The sequence below is a fragment of the Neophocaena asiaeorientalis genome, unplaced genomic scaffold (genome assembly GCF_003031525.2).
Source record: "Neophocaena asiaeorientalis asiaeorientalis breed wild unplaced genomic scaffold, Neophocaena_asiaeorientalis_V1.1 scaffold302, whole genome shotgun sequence".
Taxonomy (NCBI): domain Eukaryota; kingdom Metazoa; phylum Chordata; class Mammalia; order Artiodactyla; family Phocoenidae; genus Neophocaena; species Neophocaena asiaeorientalis.
The window spans coordinates 2,896,863-2,913,382 of NW_020174038.1; the positions used below are offsets into that span (position 1 = coordinate 2,896,863).

At 45.3% G+C, this 16,520-nt stretch overlaps 1 protein-coding gene across 4 annotated transcripts in view; it reads right to left on the reverse strand.

The window, feature by feature from the left end:
- Nucleotides 1-16,520, reverse strand: part of RALGAPA2 (Ral GTPase activating protein catalytic subunit alpha 2) — a 282,773-nt gene that overhangs the window by 206,917 nt on the left and 59,336 nt on the right. For all 4 annotated transcript variants that reach the window (XR_003004327.1, XR_003004326.1, XM_024753744.1 and 1 more), the window contains exons 6-10: nt 15,336-15,513; nt 14,366-14,481; nt 11,040-11,178; nt 9,177-9,376; nt 1,847-2,074 (exon numbers count right to left, since the gene is read on the reverse strand). Coding sequence is in view for 2 of the 4 variants with exons in the window: in XM_024753744.1 (XP_024609512.1) it covers nt 1,847-2,074; nt 9,177-9,376; nt 11,040-11,178; nt 14,366-14,481; nt 15,336-15,513 (861 nt within the window). In the remaining 2 variants the exon portion in view is untranslated. The remainder of the gene's footprint in view (nt 1-1,846; nt 2,075-9,176; nt 9,377-11,039; nt 11,179-14,365; nt 14,482-15,335; nt 15,514-16,520) is intronic.

Here is a 16,520-nt window from a genome sequence, read left to right on the forward strand (position 1 = left end):
CCCCGCGCCCCCAAAAAAAAAAAAAAAAAAAAAAAGAATAATTATAAAATGTAAACGTTTTTGAATTTCATGATACAAAGATGGCTCATAACTTCAGGCATAAGTAGTCTGCAGTTACCTCAATGATGCCGTTTCTACTTCAAAACTGAATTTACACTGGAGTTAGGATTTTGACTGAATCTAGAACTTAGAACACACTATTGCCAGGGGTGGAATTCCAATAATGGATGCAAATGGAACTTTATGTATAATAAATAAATAAATACGCAATATAGGTAGAACCACATCAATTTAGCACTTCTCTCATGCAAAATTTAAAAGCTTTGTTAATGATACCTGATTTTAAGTATTTGTATCCAAGGGTTTAAAACATTACTCTAGATCAGGATCAGCAAACTATGATCCACAATGCAAATCCAGCCTGCCACTTAATTTTTGTAAGTAAGGTTTTACGGGAAAACAGCCATGCTTGCTTGTTCCATGCTGTCCATGGCCACTTTCTCACCATTTTCTTAAGTAGAAATTTTTTATTGATTAAAATACAAAATACAGTAAAACCTCTAGACTGCTGTGGATTGTGCTGGGACTGTCACTCTTGGTGGATGTTTCTTTCCTATAAGTCTCAGAGGTGAAGGTTTCCTCATTCCCCATGCGGGTCTCGCCTCCGCGGGAAGCTCTTGGCGGTGCACGTGCATCGCTCATGTGTGAACAGGCTCCTCCTCTTCTCCCCCCAACAGGTTTCTGCCATCCGAGGGCCTCCCCCTCTGCTCGGGGCACAGACTGAACGACTATCCGCTCATCACATACAAGCTCTCCATTTCCCGGGGCACCGGTTCCAAGACACAGGTGGCCAACGGCTGCTCCGATGTGCCAGGCCATTGTCTCACCCCATCAAGGCCCGGCTTCCTATGTCTGAAGCTGCAGCTGAGGGTTTCTGCCCAGCAGCACTACTGCCTTGTGGGCACATGTGTCATGGGCGGGGGGGTTGGGGGGATGCTGTCCTGTGCACCACAGATGCTTAAAATCATCCAGGCTCCCTCCCACTAGATGCCAGTAGCAGCACCTCCCTCCCCACTGTGACAGTCACACATGTGTCCAGTCACACACATGTCCAGACAATGAATCAGCTGCAGCGGTGGGCAGGCTGCTCTGACCTCTCCAGCATCCTCCCTTGCTGCACCTGTTTTCTTGTCTGCACTTCTGCTCATACCGACACCTTCTCACCTGCCAGTTTCCACCAAAGGTCAATTATTTCAACGTCTTGGCCTCGGCTCCTTTCCTTCCTCTGAATCCCCTCCCCAGCCTCCTTTTTCCCCTCAGGCCATAAATACCTCTACTAGAGGTGCCTGCCATATATATGCCTCTGTGGGCAAAGTCCAACTGTGCAGGAACCTGCAGCTCGCGAGCTCCTACAGCCCTGGAACAATCCAGCCTCGGGCCGTCTCGGCTGTGTTCATGTGCCGCGGTGGTTCAGTGCCGCGGGGGTTCAGGAGCGGCTTTCTCCCTGCCTCCCTCTGGGTTTAAAGTTTGTTATGGAAACACGAGGTATTTGCAGGATGATTTTGTTCAAATATAAAATCTTCCCACCCGTGTAGGAATTTTACAAAAACCAAAGTCATAAAAACAAAATTAAAAATTACCAAAAAGCCCAAACCACACCCCTCCATATGACACATTAAATGTGGGATTAGAGAAATCATTATGGAGTTGTGTGATGGAGCCCAACTTGTCGATTATATTTCTTGGAGTAGTGTGAGTGAAAAAACAAGAACAAAAACCTCTTCAGCTTTGTGACCACACACACACACACACACACACACACACACACACACACTCACACACTCACCTGGCGGAACACTTCGTTCACGAAGTTGATGTAGCCACGCGTGGACAGGAGGATGCGCTGGACCATCTCGTACACGGCGCGGTGCTCCTCCTCAACGCCACAGACGCTGCAGCTGCTGAGCCGGCGCTCAGACAAGGTGCCACTGTCCGAGTGGCTTCTGTCCTGCTCGGTCGCCCCGCCGTTGTCCAGCTCCGGCGCCTCCGGCACTGCACCTCCACCGCCGACGGTCTGCAAGAAAGGCACCCGCTCCTGAGTGATCCTCCCAGACTCCAGAACACCTGGCAAGACTGAAGGCTTGCCTTGTTTTCAGGGACTCCGGTTACCATGCAGTTGAAGAGCAGCTGAAACGCAGCCCTGCTCGGAGCACAAGGGACTCCAGGACCTTCACTTACCCACTTTCTAATTCACCAACTAACCTCCTCCCCAACTAAGTTATTTTAATGGGAAAAGTATTGCAGGGAGGGAGGCTGCGAAATGTTATCAGCCTAAAACGTTTGGTTTATATCTGTAAAATCACAGAATAAATTAATGTGTAAATGAATTTACCTCTGGTCTCCAACCTTCAGCACTTAATCTACGGTCACAGAGATTTGAAAATTTGGTGGATTTTTTGCAGCCACAGTGCTGGGAAGCTTCATCTGATTCACGTGAGTAAGTGACACCTTGATCGGAGGAGTGTCAATATCTTTAAAGAGTATTTTATGAGAAGGACCTTGATCTGAGTTTTATATTCAGAATCTCGGATCAAACTTAACTAAAATATTTATAAAACTTTAAATATTTAGAGGCTTTAGGAGCACAAAGAAATAAAATAATCTATGTAAGCATTCACAAAGTTTAATTTGTTTTTTGCTCTCATTTCCCCCAGAATTAAAGATTTCCTCCAAACACAACATACATGTAATTTTGCTTCAATCTTTGTAAATTACAGTAGTATTATTCTTTTGTGTCAAAAATATATAACCCACATACCACTCAAATTCTACCTACTGTGAATATTTTTTACAAGAAGTGACAAGAAATGAGTCGTACAAAATAACTTCAGTAACTACCAAGGATAGTTTGAAAGCAAAGCAGATATCCAAAAAATTATCTCTAGAGGAAATTAATAGAAAATTATATTGATAGTAACTTTTCTCTTCATGCCTGGGATATTAAGCCTGTGTGGCTTATCAAAGGCACTGCCACACTGTGCAGTGAGGTACCCTATAGAAATTATTTCATCTTTTTGATGGGTCAACTACCTTGCAGAGAAAAATAAAATTTTACTCATTCTTACTGATATACATACATTTTTAATCTGTAAAGCATGGAGGTTGGATTAAATCTAATGTCCTTTATGGCTTAATAAACTGTGACTTTTTGATCAATAACTTTCATTTTCCCAACAGGCCAAAAAAAAAACAAAAGGACACACATACTTACATAGAAAAATTTAAATGGCCACAAATTCTTTGGCACTCCCTCTGCAGAAGGGGGAAATCTGCGTCCCCTCCTTTGGATCCCCACTGGCTGGGAGACAGAGTTAACCAACAGAACGGAAGGGTGGAGGGGACCTGTGCCTTCTCCGCCCCCGGGCCCCGGGCCCAGGAGGCTGACCACTCCCGCTTGGCATCTCTGTGAACTTTTGCTCTCGGAGCCCTAAGCGGCCAGGGAAGAAGTCCAACTGCCTCGTTAGAGGGGCTACATGGAAAGGGAGGCCCAGTAGAGCCCAGCCTTCCAGCTGCATCCACCAGAGTAACAGGCACGGGAATGAAGTCATCCTGGACCCTCCGGACCAGCCAGCCATTGACCACCGCCCACTGACCTCAGCTAATGCCACATGAAGCACACAAATTGTCCAACCAAATCCCACCCAAATTCCTGACCCAGAAAGGGAAATAAGTAATATCATTAAACGGTGGTTGTTTTAAGCCACTCCATTTTGAGGTCATTAGATAACGAATTAGATAACGCAGCAATTAGGTAACTAAAATCATGTACGTAAAGAATTATGTTTAAAGGCACCAAATTGTTTTTAAAAAGTGAGCTCTGTGATCCAAATAGAACATAATGATAACATAGATGAACTTCCCATCATGCCATAAATTGAAAACTACTTCTCTTAATAAAACAGTGCTTTTCTCAGCCTCCGCTAGTTTGCACCAGCAAAAGGCTGCTTTCCAAAAACATCTGTATGATTTAACAGACATTTATAATTATAGTAAGTGATGGGAGTGGAAACAAACTGGTAATTCAAGTTTAATCATTTCTTGCCTCTTTTCTGAAGATTAACAATAAAAGAATGAATACGAATTAACTACAGAAAGAGGTCCATTTTCTGCCCACTACAATCAAGCTGGAATTCTCAACTATAATTTAGTATTAGTTGATTCTGGTGGTAAATATAAAGATGCTTTTTACCTCTCTGCCATATGATGAAGGCTTAGCCAGTGAAGCAGACATATCTGCTTGGACTAGGTCTGTGCTGTTAGGGCTCAGGAAATTGCATGATACAGGATCCACTTAATCCCTCCCCTCCCCACCCTGGTTTCCTCTCAACCCATGGCTCATACTGAGACTTGCTCACCCTCAGGGTCAGGCCAGATGAGGACACCCACAAAGCAGGTGTGAAACGAGGATGCAGCTGCCATTCTGCTGGTGATGCCTGATGCCACTCAATTCCCCGTAATGATTTGCCCATGGGGTTGGAGGCAGCCTACGCTTGCCTTGATAGAAGTAAGAACACAGAGCACTAGAGTGGCAGTCAACAGACAGGTGGATCTGTGTGATACACAAGCTTCCCCAGGGGTGTCAAGTTTTGTGATTCATCTTTTCTAACTGTTCATCCCATAAGATACAACAATTTCGGGAAACCCATAGCTCATGAATCATTATTGAAGGGCTGGCTCAGAATTAGTAAAAGTGGTACTTTAACACTGTAACTAAAGAGTTATCATACAAATAAGCGCGATCAACTGTCTTAGTATCGCACACTGTTTTTCATTCCCTCATGGACTTCTTTGGGTTTTAATGCTTAATTAATGTGCTACTGAAATTTTAAAATCACTACTCCGCTTTCTCTAATACGTGCTGGAGTACTTCTATGTCATACAAAAATGAATTACCAAGGAATAAATAATAGTTCACTGAAAACACTTTTGGCTGAGATGAAGCACCAAGAATGTTCAGGTTTGAAAGGGGGATTTGTGGTCATTGTTGCCAACATGGTACCAGATTTCCAGGCACCCATATTCTCGCTCTCCCGAGAGAGCGAGAAATCTGGTACCAGATCTGGTGGTGAATGATGCCACCAAACAAGAATATCTGTCAAACCACATTCTCCGAGGGCTAAGTGAGCTAATTCCTTTCCTCCCTGGTGAAAAATACTGTCAAAGTTATTAGTTCTAGATCAAAGGGAAGTAAATTCACTTTGGAAAAACACACACACCAAAACCCCCATACATGACCTTTAACACAGTAATAGTGGCAAAAGTGTGAACTCTATTTGGAAGCAGCATTTAAAATATTGTTTTAAAGGGCTTTTATAAGAGCAGTACATTCTTTGAAAAGAGATTCTGGATCACCTGACTTAGACAGTGATGTTCACTTTACACGGGTAAAATTATATTAAACTTGAAACTCCAAACAAAAACTTTCAGGAGATAAATACAATTACATGTGCTTTTATTCCTGCAACTCCATTTCCAAAATTTAATATTCAGTTGTTTAAACTGCTTTTTCTCCTGTATGATATAAATGAGGAGCAGAACATAAGGTAGACACACGTGAGATGAGAGGGAAAACAGAATTGTAAGGCAGAAACGGAAACACAAGGAGACAGGTTGGCTGAATAATGACCAAGATGTCTACGCGCCCGGAATCCCGGAACCTTTGACTGTGCTGCCTTATGTGGCAGAAGGGCCTGAGCAGATGTGACTAAGGATGCTGAGATAGGGAGAGGACCCTGAATTACTTGGGTGGTCCCAGTGTAACCACAAGGAGGCAGGAGGAGCAGACACAGAGAAGGTGATGTGAAGATGGAAACAGAGGGAGAAATGATGTGATGAGGGGCGGTGAGCTGGGGAATGCAGCAGCCTCTGGAGGCCAGGTAAGGCAAGAGCATGGACCCCCCTCTCCGCCCCAGAACCTCCAGAGGGAACACAGAGCTGTCCACACCTAGATTTTAGCCCACTAAGACCGGTTTTGGCTTTCTGGCTCCCAGAGCTGTAAGATAATACGTTTGTGGTGATTAGCTGCAGTTACAGCAGGAAACTAACATAACAACCGACTGCAAGGTGTATTAACAGCCTGGACCATGGCAGTGGCCATGTCTGGGCATGGCCACCTTCAGGGCACAGTAGCCGTGGGCCTGGATGGTGTCTGCCCAGCATCCCTTCCCCCTTCATGGAACCCCAGTGCTCTGCACCTCACCCCTCGCATGCAGTGTACCTGCCTCACAGGAAGCTGACCCCTGGCACCAGGGGAGCCTTCTGCTTCCTGGAAGCTGGTCACCGCCCCCCTGGGCTGTTCACACCCCCAGATCTGAGCCAATCAGCAACTTATTTTTGTCCTCAGAGCGCACAGGTAACCTAAATTGTTCCCCAAAGACAAAAGGGAAGGGCTCTGCACTTCTGGACTGTCTTTAAACATGAACTAGGAAAGCAGGGCCCCAGCTGCTGCTGCAACCTTCAGGGAGGAGCAGAGGGAAAGGGCGAAGGAGAGAACAAGGGAGAGGGCAGGCACCAGCCACAGCCTCGGCCAGCCTCACCTCGAGCTGCTCTTTTATGAAGACTGAAACATTTCTTTTATGGATATGACAGTTTGAGTTCTGGTGCCTTTTTCCTGTTAGGGTGCTAAAACTCTCCTAACCGACTCAGGACGTCAGAACCTTATGACACTTTTAGCTATATAATAAAAGGAAATGAGTCACAAGTGTGAAGAGTCAACAGGAAAAAAATTAGAACCTGGAGGCAGTGGTTAATTTGCTAGTCTTGCTACTTCTCATCCTCCAAATGTATTTTTCAATGAGCAACTTATTTTCTATAAATACAGGTGATGATTTTCTGAAATTTTGAAACTAGGCAGGAAAAATTACATCCTTTCTACAACAGCGTTTTGAATTGCCTGCATAACCACATTAAGACACCATGAAAAATTTATCAGAGTGTGACTGAGTTTCTTATATTTCCTACAGATTTTTGTCTACCTGAGGATTTTTAGTTTTTGTCTCCCTGATGGGTGAATGAAGGCCTCTCATCGTGGCTCAGAACTGTGTTTTCCTGACTGCTGGAGAGATCCACAGCCATTTTTATTTCCTCTTCTGTGAATTGCCTTTCACCTCCTTTGTCCATTTTCGGTTAACTTATTTGTCTCCATGTCTATTCATCGGTGCTCTTTATTCAGCAAAGACTATGAACAGTCATGATGTGACCAATGTTTTCACAGTCTATTGCTTGGGCCTGGCTTTATGTTATATTCTGACATTCTAATTCAAAATCAAAAAGATTTCTAAATCTTTTTCTATTTATTTTTTTATTTTATTTTATTTTTTGCGGTACGCGGGCCTCTCACTGTTGTGGCCTCTACCGTTGTGGAGCACAGGCTCCGGACGCGCCGGCTCAGCGGCCACGGCTCACAGGCCCAGCCGCTCCGCGGCATGTGGGATCTTCCCGGACCGGGGCACAAACCTGTGTCCCGTGCATCGGCAGGCAGACTGCTCCACCAGGGAAGCTCTATTTTTTAAAATAAAGTCAAACCTCGATTAGTCTTTGGTTTGTGGGTTTCATCTCTACCAAAGGTGGTCTCCCACTTCCCAAATTTATACATTCTCCTAGATTTTTTCCTAAGTTCTTTATCACTTTGTTTTTATATTTAGACCTTAAGTCAACTTAGGCCGTAAATCAACGTGACCAAGTGCTTATGTACGTGATATGAAGTGAGACTCTGAGAAAGGGACAGACCGAGGGACAGACAGATAGTTTCCTCTGGCTTCCAGCGCTGCAGATTTCATTAGATATTTGGTGCTAATCTCAGTGTCATTCCTTTGAAATAACTGCAGTTCCTGTTTGGAAGTCTGTAGCATTTTTCCTTAATCCCTGAAAGCCAAATGTCTGTTTAGGTCTGTTTTGCTAATTCTTCTTGGGACTCAAAGGCCCTTTCAGTTTAAGGCACGACTTTTTTTTTTAGCTTAGGTAAACTTTTCTTACTGTTCGTTCAATTATTACTTCTCATTCTTTTCTCCTTCTGTCCTCACAATATCTGCAAGGTAGGTCTGCACTTAAGGTTTTATCTATTAGTTTCTATTTCCATCTCTGATTTTTTTTATCAGTGTTGTGGGATATTTCGTCAGAAAACCACTTTTGTTCTCAGCAGTGATCATTACCATTTAGAGTTTACCTACTAAATTTTTAAATTCAGAAATTGAAGAGTTTTTAAAACTTTCTTTTAGCGAGTCTTTTGTTGTTCTCATTACGGAGCCTGTGCTCTGGACCGGCTCGGTGCTCTGCCATCAGGGTACTGAGTGCCCCTCAGGGAGTGCACCCTCCAGCCCAGGCTGACATCACACATCTGGGAACTGCAGAGCATCAGCCAACCGGCACTAAGTGGACCACACTTCCTGCCCCTGCTCTTGGCGCCAGTGAAATAAAGCACACGAAACCATGACTCCTCCACACAGCGGCCTCTCTGACTTCCACAAGTGGTCCTGCTCTGCCTGCACAAAGGTCTGAAGCCACACAGCCTGCCGGGAAAGCCCCACATGTCTGACCAATGCCACTGAGAGAGGGAAGCCCCGCAGCCCCCAAGGTGAGAAGAGGGCTTCACCCAGGCCTCAGGGAGACACAGCCATCTCTTCTGGGGACCCCATAGTGGCTCAACAACCACCCGAAATCCTGAGCTGCTGACCCACCCCTTCCCTCCCTGAGATCCCAGAGGGCACCTGGCAGTCTCAGGGGTCCTCTCCACGGACCACCTCACAATTCCTGAGGACCCTGCTGGGGCTGGGAGGAACAAGGCAAGAGAGGCCCTCGGCATCATGCTCAAGGTCACTGGGGCCCGAGTGAAGCACGGGAGGTGAGAGAGAGCCAGGAGTGCACAGGTCAGCCACCTACTCAGAAGGCCTCCCTCGGCCCCAGGGTCGCCTTGTCATGGCAACACCAACAGAGCACGGCAAGTGCTTCCAACTCACGGCTTCCTCTGAGACTTCAGCAGTACAGACAGAGGAACCAGTAAATTGAGTCCCTATGACCAACAACCTGTGAGAGCCAATAACCCTGATAGTCAATTACTTTGGTGTTAGTATAGGTTATGACACCAGAATTGAAAGATAAAAAAGTGATGAATGATATACCTGAATGATTTTGGGCAATACATCAACTCCATTCTTAGCGTTTTGTGTTGCAGTTAGATACTTTTTTTCCAAAAAGAAAGTCACGATCCACTTAATAAAAACAACGCGAGCTGCCATGTATGGGGTTTTTGTGCTGTAAGTGTTCTCACTGTCTCGAGTTGTAGCAACATACACGGGCTTTGGTCTCAAGTGGGGGATGTCTGCAAGACAAAGGAACACATGGTCAGGTTAGTGAGTCTTAACATCATGTAACCCCTACAAATGTTTCAGTTTCTAATTAAATAGACATATATCTGGTTGTTTAACAGCAGCTGAGATTTAAAAACCCAAGTGATTAAAAATGGCATCTTCTGGTAGGCTCGTCTCTGGGTCTGCCTTGCAGTCTGACCAACGTGGGGTGGTGGTTGCTATTATCTACATACAACTATGTATACAGCTGTGGAAAAACAAAGGTCATAACTCTTTTTAACGAATTTGAGAAATTACATGAGATTACAATAGTGAAAATCTTTTCACATATAACTAATTTAATCTTATTTTATGACTAGAATAGATGTAAAAGCATATATAGACATTTTTTATTGCATTAGGTATTTTATCACCTAACATTACACTGATCAAATCTATCAATCTTTAGTTTTATATCCTTCTCCCTTTAGATGCATCCAAAGACATAGAATTAGTATAATCTACTTTATGTCTAAAAGAATTCAGACAGTCATGTTTCATCTTGGAGATATCAGACACCACCATTTCCAAAGAATTAATAAGAAGTCCACTTCTCATTCTTTAAATACCATAATTAATATGAAAATGATATGGTATTGAATCTGAGATACCATTTGCTCTAAGTTCAACTCTCTTATGGAAATACCTGCGGCAGAAAAGTTCTCAACAAATCCCTTTTAATCTAAGGATAGTAACAATACATTATGTTTTCTACAATGAAATGGAGGACTTATAAAATCAGAAACAATTTTTGAAAAAATTACCCACAAATATATAGCTAACAAAATACATACCCTGGTACCACTAAAAGTCAGCACTTCTACCACTTTCCAAGTGAGCCGAGCTTCAGCTGCTTCTCCTTGCCCAGGTGTGTGGGTGAACACACAGACACCCAAAGATAACTGAATTAGCTGTCCATACTCCCCAGATGTGTTAACGGCTGTTGTGACCTTTTCTCTTCCAAAACTGTTCTTGATCATTTATTTGAACTATTTTCACTCATTTTAAAATAATAGGGAGAGAAAGATTTGTCCACCACCCCACTCCCTCCGCCACCACTGCAAGGGATGCTTCTGTCCTATGCGTCCTCACCTCTTATAGAAGGAAAACCCTGGAAGCTAAATTAGAAATCCCTTTACGTTTCGTATCTCTCGGGGGCTCACCGTCCCTCGGTTCCCCAGTCACCCAAACATCTGTCCCTCCGTTAGAAGCTGTGAGTAGCACCTGCTGGATGAAGGATCCAGTGCTGAAAAAGCCATACTGAGGGCAGCTCTGTGGCCTGTGCTGGCCTCATCCCTGGGCAAGGTCTGGGGTCTCCACACCCCACCACCCGTAAGAGTATACTTCAGGAAATTCAGGGTTTTTTTACATTAAAAATTTTATTAAATGTAATTACACCAAAAATACCATGATATATATCAAATTACTTCTAAGTACAGGAGCCACAGATTCCCTTTATTGCTGTGAACTGAGGTAAATCTTAGTTTGTACAAATAGTTAAAATCATTCATTAGGAAACCGTAAACTTCTTACAACAAAGTTACCATTAAACATGAGAAAGAATGATTATTTTATTTAAAAATAATCAAAGTCCACTTTGGAAGAGGCGGGACACACAGCCCACTCAGTACTTACCAAGCACAGGCTTGTAGATGTTCGTTAACTTGGTAAATGATGGAAACAAATGAGGAAGGTAATACTTTCTAAACAATGTAAAAAGAAATTTAAAACCAGTCTCTTGATTCTCCTTGTGCTTCCACTCCAAGCTTGCGGCCTTCAGATAACACATGGGAAAAACATATATATAGTTACATTTCAGGTTAATGAACACTCAACTGAAATGCTGCTATGTTATTAAAATTCCTATCCTAAATAAAAAACGTGAGAAATAGCAGTGACAATTATGTAATAACATCTTAAAACTCAAAAGATGACAAGAAGGAATACTTCAAAACAAAACAGTAACTAGGTTAAAAACAGAATTTTTACCGGATATTCAAAAAAAAAAAAACAATGATACCGTATCTTTTTAAACTTGTCCTACTACATCATGCCCATATTTTTTTCTACATGTTGTCTGTAATGATTTAATGTTCTTTCTGCCCTTAAAATGTTCTGTCAGAAGTAACTGGGTGTTTTTTTTTAATTCAAAAAAGGCCATTTACAGTAAACAAGAATTAAGGAAACAATCCCTTGCAAGAATTTTATCCAATGTTACCTACATGCAAAATCATTATCAAAACACAAAGCTATAGAATCTTGGAAAGGGCATGAAAAGCAATCCATAGGCTACATGTGTAACTGAATCACTTCACTGTACACCTGAAACTAACACAGTATTGTAAAGCAACTGTGTTTCAATTTAAAAAATAGAGCAATCCACAGGCTGGGATAAACCTGGCCTGCCAGCCCAGCTACAGATTAAGTTTAACCCTTTCACAGTGTCAAGGCACTGTTTCCCCCTCAAATAACCAGTGCCGCATCCCCCAGTGGGAGCACTGCAAACAGCTCCCCCGCAGGGAGAGGCCCACACAGGCCAGGAGCCCAGATGGTGACGGGGTGGGGGTGGGGGGGGTCCTCCCACGACTGAGGGAAACGTGGCGTGAACAGGCCCTTAGAGAATGCTTGCCACTGGCCGTCACGCTTGTGAGACCACAGTGCGCTCTAGAGCAGAGCTTCCTGACACCTTCCTGACTCGGCCCCCCCGGGGCACCTGCGGTCCAGGGAGGAGGGGCCATGGCCGACCTGGGGCAGAGGGGCCCATGTCTCCCACCTGTCAGAAGCCCCCCGGGGTGAGGCAAGGGCAAAGCTCTGCTCCGAGGACCCACCCACCCAACAGGCCGAGGGAGGGAGGGGGTGGGCGGACACGCACACACAATCCTGCACACAGTGGAGGGGGGTCACCTCCACCCTCTACCAATCCTTCCTCTGATGGGGTCCCAGGGGCTACAGGACTCATCTGAGGTCACACATCTAGAATGAAACCCAAGTCTCCCAGCACATCCGGGTTCTGGCTACTCTGCTGCTCTCCTGGGATGGATGGAAAGCCCGACCCAACCACTCCTGACATATGGGGCTGAGAGGCGTGCAGGAGGGGCTGCACAGCTAGGACGTGGGACTCCCCGACGGCGACAGAACCCAGGCCAGGCGCTCAGGATGTGGGAGTCCTGTGCCTGCGGTGCTGCTAAAGGAATCGGGGAGAGGAGAGCACACAAGGTCGCCCCGGGGGACATGGTGGGCAGAAAGGGCAGTGAGAAACACAGTCTCCTGGAGAAAGGTGGAAAGGAGGAAAGGATGGGAGGAGAAGCATCACAGGAGGAGAGCCCCTGACAAAGAAGGGGGTCCCCTGGAATCACCCGGAAGGTCAAGGACAACAAACACTCAAGTGTCCTTCTCTGGACCTGACACTAGAACCCTGTACATCCCGGGTCCCTGATTTCACGGTGACGGGACAGAGGCAGGTGACAGCGGGTGTCAAAGGGCCATTGGGTGAGGAAGCGGACATGGCAGAGATTACACGTCAACAAACCAGGTTGGGACGGGAAGGACAGAGCCTGGATGACACCCTGGAAGAGCTCAGGGACCAGGGACGTGTTCGCTGAGAGAAAAGGAGCAGTAGCTTTTTCCATACCTCATCACTGTTCAGAAATACAGACCAAGAGACATAAATCCCCTAGTTTAGTTCTGTATTCAGCTGGTAAATTTCAGAGAAAGGACCACGTGCCATAAAGCAGGCCGTGCTGACGGCAGGATGAGATCATTCCATGGGTTTCCTTCCAGGACCCCTGCCCGCTCTGCCCAATCATTCCGGACCCACCCTGTCAGCCTTGCTGACCTTGCTCCTCCCCCATCCTCCCACCAACAGGGTCAGGAAAGGAGCAAACAGACAAAAATCGTCAGATACTCTGAGATAACAGAAATACCTATACTGGTCTCTGTCCCTGGCTCCTGGCACAGAGGCCCTAACACCCTGGTCACTTCTAAGTGACAAGAGCTCTAGGCAACTCTGAAGGGGCTCCTGGACGGGGCTGGTCACCAGGAGGACAAGCCTCGGTCTGAAGCTTGGAATTTTCAACCTCTCCCCGCCCCCTGCCCCATTGTTCCAGAGGCTGGAAGGGGGCTGGAAATGGAGTTAATAATTGATCATGTCCCCGTGAAGAAGCTGCCAGAAAAATCCCAACAGCCTGGGTTTCAGGGAGTGTCCAGGCTGAACACACGGACACTCCAGGAGGGGAACGCACCCCCATCCACAGGGACAGAAGCCCCTGCGCCCCAGATGCCCCCAGACCTCACCCTGTGTGTGTCTTCATCCGGTTGTTCACCCGTGTCCTCTATCATATCCTTTCATAAACTAGGAAATGTAAATCAATGTTTCCCGGAGTTCTGTGAGCCACTCAGAAAATGAATTGAACCTGAGGAGTGAGTCATGTGAACCTCTGATTTGTAGGCAGATTGGACAGAAGTCGTGGGCAACCTGGGGACCGAGTCCCTGCGACTGGCATCTGAGGGGGTGGGGGCACATTAGAGGACTGAGTCCTTTCCTGTGAGACCTGAGGCCACCTCCAGATAGAGAGTGTCGGAAGTGAGTTAAATTGTTAAGATACCCGGCTAGTGTCGCAGAGAATTACTAGGTGATTCAAATTCCACACGTTTGGTGAGCAGAATTGTCATAAGTGAAGTGTTCTGTGTGAATAATATGAAACCATCCTAAAGTAAAGGAGACAGATGGAGGATGGAACTGCGTCCTTTACGCACACATACACACACATACTAGTATGTAGGCCTGGTCTCTGCTGAAGTGTCCTGGCACACATTCTATGTTTAGTGAAATACCAAATAAAATCACCTCAAAGAAAAAGCAAAAATATAAAATATGAACAAAGAGGAAGAAAAGAGGCAACGTTTTCTCCTTCCTACTGAGAATACGACCATCACTGAATTATCCACGATTTTGCTCATACCTGAGTAACCATATATTTCAACAGTATTTGAAGAAAAAAGCATGTTTGGTCCTCAGTGATCTTTTCCCCTGATATGGCTGGCAAGAGTGGCGTGATTTCTTCTGGATATATCTTTGCTGCAGAGTGGAAAATAACGAAACCTCTTTCACCAAAGTTAAATTTCAAACAGGGCTTTGAAAAATGGCGTCTATTAAAATACATGTACCTCACTTTGCAGAAACTAACACAACATTGTAAATCAACTACACTCCAATAAAAATTTCAAAAAAATAAAATAAAATATATGTACCAACCACTGGAACTGCTCACACTTCAGGCCAGGCCCATCTGACACAGGGGACAGAGGCCCATGAAGCCTCCTCCCACACTGGACCATTCTTTTCCCTTTCACATTCTGCTCTGGCCAGCCCAAGATCAAATACCTGTCACTGGGCAATAAAGTGATAGGCAGTAATAAATCAGTGGCCCTAATGAGCAAGTTCCTTGAAAACTCACTGGGCACAAACGGCTGGCATTAATAGTCCGGTGAGGCCACCACTGTCCTTCCATGAATGCTGCATGAAAATACACAGCTGGCAACAAAGAGCCTGGGGGAGCAGATGAACGCCCACTTATAGAACAATCGCGATGAGGGCAACAGGCAGCAGTTTGGGAGGCGGATTTAAATCTCATTAGCAGCAACAAAAGCACTCACTCCGGACGTACCATGAGTCTCTGCTCCTGCCAACAGCCGTCCCCTCCCTTCCGTTCCTGTTTCCACCACTCCAGTAAATTTCTCCTGTCATCATTTCATATAAAACAGGCTCCAACTCTGTCAGTTCTAATGTTTGTAAGAATCTACTGTGAGTACAAAACATGACTACCCATCTATGAAACCAAGGTTTCTATTCAGGAAAAGGACAGACCAAGGAATTCCTCAACGCAACTTGGAGGGTTGTTTCCACCTGTAAGATGTGCCACCATCGCTCACCGTCAGCTGCGCTGGGGCCAGGATTGATGAGTGTCTCCAGTGTACAGGGCCCCCTGGATGACATGATGGCTGGGAAACCGGGCACCAGGCAAGCAAAGATCAGCACCTGCTCTTCTGCACAGTTTGTCTGAAGTGCTTGAAGCCACAGGAGATACAGCCTGATTCCTTCACATCTTATCTAAAAACAATATCAAAGGCAACAAAAGTAAATATGTACATGTATTTGTAGGAATGCATTGCAATGTAGCATTGGTTCTGGGGGAAAATAAACTAGAAGCTAAAAGCATTACTGAAGTCCTGCACCAAGTCCTTCCCTGAGTGCCCAGGAAGCAAGGGCACTGCAACCCAGCACGAGGGCCAGAGTGCCTGAGCTCCAGTGCAGCCTCAGCCACTTTCTAGCTTTAGCTGTGAGCTGTGGAGGACCACTTAACTCCTCTGTGCCTCGACGCCCCCATCTGTAAAACAGGGATGATAACAGGGTTTACCACAAAGTGCTGGTATGGGGTGAAGTGAGTTAGAACTGCCCAGCTCACATAAGTGCTACCTAAGCATTTCCTATAAGCAGTATTTCATTCTTCATGACAACAGCACCCATACCATCAACGCTTGAATACTCATGAAAACAATGCAAAGAGAATCGTCCTCCAAACTTACACTGTGCTTTGGGTAGAATTTTTGTCATGTCACTACATTATGCACATGTATGATATTCTTGAAAATCAGAACACTTAGAGCTGAATAGGACCCTGAAGACCTGGCTCCCCTGTCTGTGTCCCTACTCTATTCTCTCCTACACTTTGCCATGCGCCAAATCGTTGGCATCATCGGTACAAAATATCAATATAGGCAGATGTGCCCTTTTTCCTCCTCTGCACTTACTTTCAACTTCCCATTCCAAGAATTCATAGACACAGGTAACTCCATTTTTATATTCCTAAATGGCTGGGAAGATGATGTCAATAAAAGAGGTTAAATAAGCAAAGGAGATGAAAAAAATGTCAGACGCAGCTGAAAGACGTAGTGAGCTCCAAATACAGGTAACTGAGGGGCTGCCTGATCTCCTTTCAGTGACACCAAAGTGGTGCTGATTCCTCCACAGCAAGTGTTCAAGCCAAGCCCCAGGCTCTGCAGGAAAGGTAAGAGGAGGAGGAGAGACAGGAAGGAAGAGAGGGAGGGAGGGTGGGA